At 52.6% G+C, this 10485-nt stretch overlaps 3 protein-coding genes across 3 annotated transcripts; 1 reads left to right on the plus strand and 2 right to left on the minus strand. All coding sequences in view use genetic code 12, as the record gives it.

Moving 5' to 3' along the window:
- Positions 1-1269: 1269 nt before the first annotated feature.
- DIURU_004036 (uncharacterized protein) lies at positions 1270-1953 on the minus strand (the record flags this gene model as incomplete). The annotated part of the gene is made up of 1 exon (XM_034156865.1): positions 1270-1953. The coding sequence occupies one exon, from the start codon at positions 1951-1953 to the stop codon at positions 1270-1272; it is 684 nt and encodes a 227-aa protein (XP_034011057.1).
- Positions 1954-2958: 1005 nt separating this feature from the next.
- On the plus strand, positions 2959-3495 carry ECM1 (Ecm1p; the record flags this gene model as incomplete). Its single annotated transcript, XM_034156866.1, has 1 exon — positions 2959-3495. The coding sequence occupies one exon, from the start codon at positions 2959-2961 to the stop codon at positions 3493-3495; it is 537 nt and encodes a 178-aa protein (XP_034011058.1).
- A 404-nt stretch (positions 3496-3899) lies between these two features.
- On the minus strand, positions 3900-5474 carry DIURU_004038 (cytochrome P450; the record flags this gene model as incomplete). The annotated part of the gene is made up of 1 exon (XM_034156867.1): positions 3900-5474. One exon carries the CDS (start codon positions 5472-5474, stop codon positions 3900-3902), a length of 1575 nt encoding a protein of 524 aa, XP_034011059.1.
- Positions 5475-10485: the final 5011 nt, after the last annotated feature.

A 10485-nucleotide genomic window follows, 5' to 3' on the forward strand; every position in this document is an offset into this window, starting at 1 on the left:
CTTCTCGACTTGCGCTTTGCGCCCCACACGCCCCACACGCCCCCCCCCTACCGTACTCCGCCCCTACCCTCTAACCAAGTCAAATCGAGGAATCAGGCCCAAAACCAACAATAACCGCTACTCCCAACAACAACAAGACAACACACAGTAAGTTTGTCATGATATTCACTGGTGTTTTGGTCGCTAATGGTGTCAATGTCTAATTTTTTTTATTATTGTCATTGGCTGGGATCACGTGACGAAAGTGAACATTTCCATCCAAGCCCCGTTTACCAAATATGATAAGAAATTGAGGTATATAATTGCGAAAATGGCCTCGCCTTTCGTATGCAAATGGCCCTCGTTCACCGTAAGCCCCCCACCACCACCTACTCCCCCGTCTCTCTCGGGCTACTGCTCGCCGACATCGCCCTCGTTTCGTCGCCTCACCTCGCACTGGGCCGCGGTCTAGCCCTCGCACGCTTGCTGTGTGCCGCCGTGCCAAGTGGGTAACAAAATTTCGCACGGAGCCGCCAAATTGGGTAGCGAGCGCCATGGCGTGGTTAGCCACAACTCAAAACGTGACCACTCACAAATAAGCCTCAGACTAATCGTCATCGGCACTACGTCGCCAGCTCTAATACTCCCGCTCGCTTCTCGAATGCTTAAACAATAAAGGCTTGGCCCGTGGCCCCATTAGGCAGACAAAAAACTCGGCCGAGGCTTGGCTCTGGCGACGAAAAAACCAACATGACTCAGCCGTGCTTGGCGACAAAATTCATGTAATATGACACTTACACTCCTCAATTAGTGGCTCCAACAGCGACGAGGACGATTGTAGGATCGATTGACTGAGCTGGTTGCTATGAATGTCTTCGTCGTTTACAAGAAGCGACTCCCTACAAATTGGTCAATTAGTCATGTAACCTGCGACTTCGATTCTTCAGTCTAAGTACATGATGTGGTACCTGCTGATCTGCCCGATACCCGCCAATCGACGTGGCAGCGACAAGCCCCAGGCGAATGTCTGGTCGAATTGCCATGAACCTAGTAAAATAAACCTCCAATTCTTGAGAAGTAGGCTTGAAGCCGTGATCATGGCCTTATCCAGAAGTCAATTCATGGCCACTTAGTACACCCCGGTGATTTGACCATGATGTCGGCTAAAGCAGGAGACCAGAAGAGTGGAAGGTTCACCAGCTCACGATGTGCTGAAAGAGCCTCCGTTATGTTTCCTAATCTTTGATTCACACGAGAACTATATCTGTCAAATACTTGCTAACTATCAACTCAGAAGGATAATGTCACCACCGTTTGTGAACCGCCTTTGTTCACGGTGAAGCTGAGGGCATCACGCTCGACGGTGGAGGCAGTGACGTTGGCGTCGGCGAAGATCATGGTGGTTTCGTCGATGAACGCGTCGATACTGTCGTCCTCAGCACAAAGCCGTTTCTCGACCTCGCCAAACACCCGCCAGAGGTGGGTGTGGTCGACCGGGCTAAGCGGTTGATACGACAGATAGATCTCCTCAAGGCGAAGCACAAGGTCGCGTCTGAGCTCGCGGACGCCAATATTCATGGCGGCGTGGGCCGCCGCGAGCTCGAGCGGGGAGGCACAGGGGTTGGTGAGCTTGTGGGAGTACTCAGCAAACACATCGTCTCCGGCGCTAGCAAACGCCGCCAACGCCGCCGTGACCATTTGGTCAAGACGGGCCCCCTCGGCCTCGCTCGGGGGCATCCGGCGGAACATGTTGACGAGCTTTTGCGCCATGTAGCTGGCGACGCTGTCGCTGGTGGCGGTGGCGGTGTCGGCCCGGTACCGCTTCACCAATATGAGGTACTTGAACACACACTGGCGGTCGTGGCCGGTGGGGAGCGACTGCAAGAACCGGCGGAGTTGGGGCGAGTCGAAGGCGACGGCGGGGAAGAGCGACATCGGCGTAGCGAGGATAGTATCGCCACCGGGGGCGAACATGGTCCCCGGGGGAGGGCATCGTCAGCCCCGTCGCCGTGCGTATGGGCGTGCCCCTCGCGCATTGCATCGTCTATCGGCGGCATCTCCGCGGGCAAAATACGTGCGGGTAGCCTGCCTATTTCGGCGAGGGATAACCCCTCGTCGAACCCACGACAATGGCGATTATCGACGCAACCATAGCCCGAACAATGAAGGAATGTGCTTGGACCACACCTGGTTGTGATCCCCGCCCTTCTTTCATCGGCAATGGCGACATCTGGCGGTATTGTCTTGAGATCGTCCTAGTTGTCGTAGGCGGCTACGGAGGAACGGCGGGCGTATTAATTAACAATGCGAGAGAGAGAGAAGATGCAGATACCTCAGGCGACGGCGGCGGTCATCACCACCCAGTCGAAGGGGTCGAACGGCCCCCGCGGCGTCGGCGGGGCGAGACGGGCGTCGACGACGCGGCGGAGCACCGCCATCACCTGCGGGGCCACCTCGCGGGCAATCACCACCCAGAGGGTGTGGACGTCCCAGGTGTCGGTGGCGGCGTCTACGAGGTCTACCAAGAGGGCGGGGTGGACGACTTCGTGCTCGAGGAGCACCCACAAATGCTTGGGCCCCGGCGCCAGCGGCGCCACGCCCCCGGTGTCGGGGGCGGCGCCGGCGGTGCACCAGCCACTGGCAACCACGTGGGCGGCGCTGCCCACCCAGAACTGGACCAGGGTGGGCTGGTTATGGCGAATCGCGACGTCAAAGACAGTACTGGAGCCGTGGAGCCGCTCGCATGTTGGCGTGGCCGACACGCGGTTTCAGCATCAACGGCTGCGAGATATTCACGGGGACAAGATTCATGGGCAAAATAGACTAACAGCGACGGCGGCAGCGGGCAACAAAGCCTAGGGAGGGCGGAGGGTGGTGGGGGAGGAAAACAATTGATGATCGCGCGCGGAGAGAAAAAAGGCCGGTGATGGCATCGGAACTTGCTTCACACACGCATCACCAGACGCTTTGAGGATAACGATGGCGAAGAAGATTCTGAAACACTCGCGGGCGGCGCGCCGGGGGCTTATTGACGATGGGGTGGCGCTGGACTTGGCCAAGCTCCCGAAGGCGGAGCCGGAGGCGGTGAGAAAGAGCATCATCCGTACCACCATCACCAACGAGAACCTTTTGGTGAAGAAGATGGAGTTGTCCAAGATCAAGAAGCTCCAGCCGAAACGCCACACCCGCCAGGTGAAACGCCAGGTTGCCGTCGACAAGCTGGGGGTGTTGCTGGCGAAGATCGCCCAGTCGGTGGCGCGGGCCCGGATGGTGCAAGCGGCGCGTAAGGCAGGGTGGGACCAGATCAACAAGGCGGCCAGAGCCAGTGTCGACCTCGACCAGCTGCTGGTGGCGAAACCGGCGGTGCCACTGGCGGCGAAACTGGTGTCGGGTGACTTTATGGACGAAGACATCCACGACGACGCCGCCGCGAGCCCCGCTGACGACGAGCCCGCCGTCACCTTCGCCAAAGCCGCCAACCCGTTTGCGTCGCTTGAACAAGACGAAGAAGCTTAACGACCGTAATGATTAGACAAATAGAGAATATAACGTAAGCGATACTTATCACTAGTTTAATTGATTGTTTAGGTGACACCAGTTAGGGTTGATGGTGGTGAGGTGATGCGCGCTTACCTGCAGTACCACCCCCCCATGGGCGATATAAAGGGCGCGCCCCGCCATCGCATCGATTTCTTCACTCATTTTTGTGGGTGGGTATTATTGTAGGGCGTCGGTCGCATCATGCTCCACGACTGCTGCTCTCTACAACCCACTCTAGAACGACCAGCAACCGGGTTCTCATTGCGGCGGGCGGCTTCCAGTGCCCGGCACAAGGTACCTAGTGACACAAATCCTACGCCTACGACACCACTCAGCGTCCGTAATCGCCTGTATTTCGGAGTCTAAACATTTATAAGCGGTCACCACATCCGGAGCCGGCACTTGTCCTTCAACACCATCCCCATGTGCGCCTCGACGTCCGGGGGGTACTTGGTGTCGGCGTTGGCGACGTGGGCAAACTCCTGGACGAGGCGGGTGGTGACGTAGGCGACCTCGGTCACGGCAAACTGCTGGCCCAAGCACACGCGGGGGCCGCCGCCGAACGGGACAAACGCCCACGCCAACTTGCGGGTGTCGGGGTCGAACCACCGCTCGGGGCGGAAGCTGTCGGGATCAGGGCCAAACACCGCCGGGTCGTGGTGGGTCAGGTACACCAGGATGACGATCCCCTGGTGCTTGCGCACCACCATCGCCAGCTGGCCGTCGACGCCGCCCCCGCGAGGCAACGTCGTGTCGCGGGTCGCCTCGCGGGTGTTGGTGGGCACCACCGGCCACATCCGCATCGTCTCGTTGATCACCGCCTTGAGGTACTCGCACCGCTTGAGCAGTTCGAAGGTGATTTCGTCGACGCGGGCGTCGTCGCCGACGCCGAAATGGGCGGCGATATCGTCGCGGAGGCGGGCGTACACCTGGGGGTTGCGGGTGATCTCGTACCAGAGGAACAGGAGGGTGCTCATCGTGGTGTCTCGCCCGGCCAAAAGCATCGAGAGGAGCTGGTCGCGGATGACGACGGCGTCCTTCGTCACTTTGGCAAACTCATACAAAATGGTGTAGCTGTGTTGGGTCAACTGGTCGAGGTCGTCGTCGCTATAGGCGAGGGCGCGAGCGACGTGGATATCGGTAAACCGTTTGATTTCATCACAGGCGTCGCGGTAGCGGCGCGGGGTGACGAGCCACGCCACTTTCGACAACACCACCCGCAACGTCGAGAACTTCATCGCCGTGAGCACCAGGTCGTTGAACCGCATCCGCTGCTGTTTAAACAGGTCGGGTTTCCCCCCGGGGCGCCCGTCAAGCTGCGAGAAAAACAGCTCGCCAAATAAGAACTCGGTGGCGGTGTCCTGGGTGAACTTCATAAAGTAGTTCATCGCCTCAAACGGCTCGCCCTCGGTCTCGCGGATAAGCGCCACCAACGTCTGGATGTGGGGCTCGAGCGCCTGGACGTGGCCCACTTGTTCCTTGGTAAACTGGGGGCGAAGCAACGCCCGCAAGTGTTTCCACTTGGGCCCGTCCATCGTGAACACCAGCTCGCCCAAAAACGGCTTGAACCCGGCGTAGCGGCCGGCGAGGCCAAAGTCGTCAAACTGGGTGGCGAAAAGCGCCTTAAAGTTCTCGGGGTCCTTGGTGATGATCACGGGGTTCCCCGCCAACCACGTCTCGACGGTGCCGACGCCGTCGACGGACCCCACCTGCTGCTGCAACCAGAACACCATCTGGTACACCCGTTTCTCCACCACCATCGCGTAGAGGTTGCGGAAGCCGAACCACCCGTCCAGCAACCGCACCGTGGGCGCCGTCGCCCGCAACTTACGCTGGAGCCGGCGGCTGTAGACTTGTTGCACGGCAAAGTAGGCGACGGTGGCCACGGTGAGGATCACGTACCACTTGAAAGCGTACTCCGAGTAGTCGATGACGATTGAATCTGGCGACTCCATGGCAAAATCAATCACACTGATAGATTTATTTGAGACTGAGGGAAGGTACGCTTAAATATTGGAGCCTGAGACCAGTGGCACATGCCAATAAACCCAGGGACAACAACAGCCAAGACTTGCCAAAACCGAGACACCAGCGGGGAATCGAGGGGTGACGGTGGCAAGGGTTTGGCGAGACCCTGGCTCGGAGTGCGCTGGTCTCCGAGCCGCGGGGTAGCGGCAGCCCCCCTACTGATGGGTACAGCGTATGCAGGTTTCCCCTCCGCCAGAGACACCGCTTATGGTGAGACTTATCACCGCCACTGCTCCAGCCCCTTCTAGCGTGAACCTACGCTTTAAACGCTTTAGATTCTATCTTACTAGCAGCCACCCTTATTCACTAAGTGTTCTTAACCACTAAATTACTAAGTGCTCTCATCCACTAAACTGACAAAGTACTCCCCCAGTGTAACCGCACATGGCAGATTTAGAGCTTTAATTTTTGGAATATATCGAGTCCTGATGATATCCTACTTTATTGAGTCCACCCAAGGTTACTCCTCTCGTAACTGAATCCCATTCCCATCGTGATCATCACATCCATCCCCTCGCACCCTTTTTGGGACAAAAGCTTATCTTTTTAGATCGAGCCTCAAACCTCCCATGGCGTTAATAGCGTTCGATCAACTTAACGTCGTCGGTAGTCCCTTGCAATATCCCTTGTAAAATCCCAGTCTCCTGTCTCTACATACACCATGCTTGCCGCGTTCCCTCGCTTCGCCGTTTGTGAGCACTGACCGGTGGCACCTGGCAATTTTTGTCGTGAGTGCGATAACGCTAGATTGTTGGCCCTCTGACCCCACGCCCCCCACTCCTTCCGTGGCTCTGCTGCCTCCGCCCCTTCACCTTCCTTTGCCGACCTCCAGGGAATGACGCCCCCCATATACATCAAAATGGAGCCCGTCCGCAAGTCCCCCGACGACCACCCGGAGCCCGAGTTCCGCCCGCAATCTTGCGGCAAAGACGCCGCCGGCAGACTCATCCCGCTGACGCTGAGCATCCTGCTATTGAACCTCAACAACGACATCCCCCGCCTGCCGTCGATGATGATGCTGCCCCAGCCGTCAGACCGCAAAAACAGCTTCGCCCACCACCAGCGCCTCCACCACTACCGCTCCGTCTACCTGCCCCCCAACGACCAGCCGCTGCTGCCAGTCGCGGTCCCCGACTCCCCCAGCCTCGACCCCACCCTGCTTGGCGGGCTGCCGCCGCTGCGGCTTTGGCTCTCGCTGCTGGCAGCCCCGGCGACGGCGGCGGGCGAGGCGCCGCTGCCATCGCCGGCGTCAGTGCCAGGGTTCCACCAAGTGCGCCAAACGGTATATATACGCACGACGCCCAAGCCGGCGATGCTGCCGGTGCTTTTCCCCGTGCAGACGCCCCTCGAAGAGCCCCCCATCACCCCGCTCACCCTCACCCATCTGGGACCGACGTGGACGTCGTATTTCGACGACGTCATCGAACTGGCCAACGAGTCATAACCACCTTGGCAAACTACCGATCACTGGTCGAATCTTTGTTCCCAACCACCCACGCTCGCATACTTTCAGTACACCTTTGGCACCGTGATACTGACGAGGACATCGGCAAGCCCCGAGGGAGCCGGTAGCCGCTCTGCTGCCACCATATCCCAGCGGGGCCACGATGCCTTAAGTGCGACATCAACAATCCTGTCTAATATAGCCCTGTAATGAACGTAGTCATTGGTCCTCAAAATGTCAAGGTTGTCAATTTACAAGTAATCGGGAATACTCACTTAAATGACATGGGTCTAAATTACGCTACAACTAATCGCTTTCGTAAACCATAAGGATTGCTGTGGATTGGTTCTCGCAAGGATGTTCACACTTGAGCCAATAAAGAATACCATCATTGATAACTGGTTCTAGCACAATCTTAACAGCAACAGCGCATGACAATACCTAAAAATTTGCTAATTAACAATACCACCGTTAGTTAACGCCGACAACCAGCGTCCTCTTCTGAAAAAACACACATAACCACACAAGAACACCAGTAAGGGTATAATGAATACTGTGACGATAGTATCTAACTGTGCACGAGTGTTTGTAACCTTTGGGTGAGAGGGGAAGGTGGATTACAGCAATCTTGAACAAGGAATTATTAATGACTACGTCGAATTGATCATTTCACTTCCAGTCCCACACAGACGAACGCATCCGCTGAAGCTCGAAAAGCCATCGGTCATCGTCTTTACTGACCATCAACTGCTCCTAAGTTGGTTTTTGGATATGTCACTTAAATATTCATGGGGGCAAAGTCTTCAATCAAATTCAGTAGAAATCTGTAAACACTGTGACTTAGCAGACAAATCCACAAGTACACGGTGGTTGCTGCCTTTCATTGTCAATGCGTCTTGCAACGTCAAGTATGCAGTTTCAACACTGTGTGTTTTACTTTGTCCCCGAGATTGTGTGGGTAGTACTTGATCTTCACGCCTGCAACTCTCATGCCTGCACACAAGGGTTGTATATGCAGAAAATACGAAAAACTTTAACCAAGTTCTTCCGTGCGGCAAATGATACCCTAGAAGAAAACAAACAACATCACTGTAATTTTTAGTGTTCAAATAACATTTACGACAGCAATGGGAATTTTCGGAATTTTCTTCTAAAAAAAACTTAAAAGTGTGATATAAAATCAGAAAAAATTGACAAACTCATTCCATTTGCTCCGTGAAATTTGTTGGCACTGAAAGTATACCTGATGCGATTTCAGAACAGCTGACTTCAAAATTGGCGTTTCTTTGTGAGCTTAACAGAGGAAAAAAAACTTTTTCCTTTTTTGCAAATTTGTTTTTGGACGACTTTGAGTTTGTGGCGTAGTCTATTACATCTAGTGAGCATTGGAATTGATCTGCAATGTTTGTAGAAGTGATAGGATAGGTTTTACACCTCGTCTATCATGATGTTCGTATGCAGGTGCATCAACAAATATGCAAGACAAAACAAGGTGAGCTGTATCACGCACTAGCAGAGTAACTAGTCCATTTTAACAAGCATCATTGTCATCTGGAGACATGTCTATTTAGTTTAAAGACTTTAGATAGGTGCTGCCACTGATGCTGACACTTATATTACGCTTTCAAGTTTGGAGTTCTGCACACAAGCACTGCATGTGCATATCATTCATGATTTTTCAATGATGTTTTTCATCACCTAATTGAACCTGAGAAAAACTCAAATTACACCACTGTGATATTATGGGACAAATATGATTTATAACAGCAAATGGGATTTTTCTGAATTTTCTAGTGAAAAACTATAAAATGTGCTATAAAATCAGGAAAAATTGCTACAGACTTCCCGAATGCTTCATAAAATTCTTTGGCACCAGAAGTATGGTAAATAAATATCTGGGCAAGTTAACGTTCGATTTGACGTAGTTTCAAGTATGGCACCCTACTTGCAGAATTGATCGTTGTATGCAGTACTCATGATAATCGTGGCACCCCTAACTGTAAATCATGAGTAGATCAAAATTTACAATTTTGATGGGCTATAATACCGGCTATAAAACTTTCATGACCTTAACCAAAAAAGTGACATACTTAGGGCGCTTTTATGTGCGTTCTCGTACGAATCCTGCATGTAGTAAAAAACTTCAAATCGATCTTTTGCCATCAACAGAACAAATTAAGTGAGTTCCGAATCCAAATCTATGATCGGCACAGCTAGATTATATGTATAAGAGCAATTAGAAGATCTTCGGAGAGAAAAAAAAAATTGGAAAAAAAATTTGAAATAAAAATTTGAAATAATTTCTTTGACGAGCGGCGCAGTATGCAGGAGTCTAAAAAAATAAGAACGAAAATTTAGACGAGTGGCGCGCGCCGGTATATGCAGGATTTAATCGGCTCAGTTAACCCGCTTAACGGTTTATTCATCTTAAACGTTTTCACCAAAAGTGCTATCTCAATCCAGAATTGGTATCCGGTTCAAGTGCTTGCGTACCATCATCAGATGGGAATTATCCTGCACCAACGTGAGACTCATTATATTTCTCGCAAGTGGTTTACGACATAAGAGATCATGGTTAGATGTAATTTTGTTTCCGACTCGGAAGGTTTAACGCCATTGTATAGTATTCCTATTCAGCTATCAGAGGTTTCCTATATAGATCACAATAGTGCTTTCAGACTTTGAAAGGCTGGCACAGGGGTGAAAGTTGAGTCAAATTACAATGATAATGGCTAATTGGTGACCATTTGGTGATGGGATGACTTTTAAATAGTGATCATCAACGAGACTAAGAAGTTGGCCATTACGATCCCTCCTAAACGAACAAAAACAGACAAGCTGTGTTTAAGTGCGCCGCCAGCATCTCCCGAGACTCTAATACTGACGATTGTCCTTTTCCAGACCATGGTTGAAAGTAGACCAATAGCTTGACCAACCAGGATTGTTGTAGTATAATCCTTCTGCCGCCGCGGGTCGTCCTTTGAAATATGCGAATTTTGGTATTTGAACGACCTAAACTCAACATTTGAGGATTGCACGACTTTGCATTTTGAACTCCATTCAATTTTAGCACATTCTTTATGAGTGACAATCAGTAAAATGCTTTCATTCACTGAGCAATGGCCAATATGTAAATCTATGAAAACCTTTCGTGGCACCATATCAACAACATCATACTGCAGCATGAGAGGCGGTACGGGTCCGGTAGTCGCGGGCAGAACGCAAGGCGTTGTCGCCAAACTAGATTGTCTGAAACGCCACCACGGAGCGATTTGCCGCCACACTAACGACGATAGGATATCATTGTACCAGGGGGGATTACCTAATCGATTTACTGTTTCCTCATCCGAGAGCCAATTACCTAATCGACTTACGGTTACCTGATTTAGTGTGGCTCATCCCCGTGCCTTTAAAACTAGGGGATATTTTTCCTGCACATAATTTAAGGAACCTGCTCCCCATATAATGGTTGCTTTGGCCCGACACCCTCCCCC

This window comes from Diutina rugosa, assembly GCF_008704595.1.
Source record: "Diutina rugosa strain CBS 613 chromosome Unknown scaffold13_size251220, whole genome shotgun sequence".
Taxonomy (NCBI): domain Eukaryota; kingdom Fungi; phylum Ascomycota; class Pichiomycetes; order Serinales; family Debaryomycetaceae; genus Diutina; species Diutina rugosa.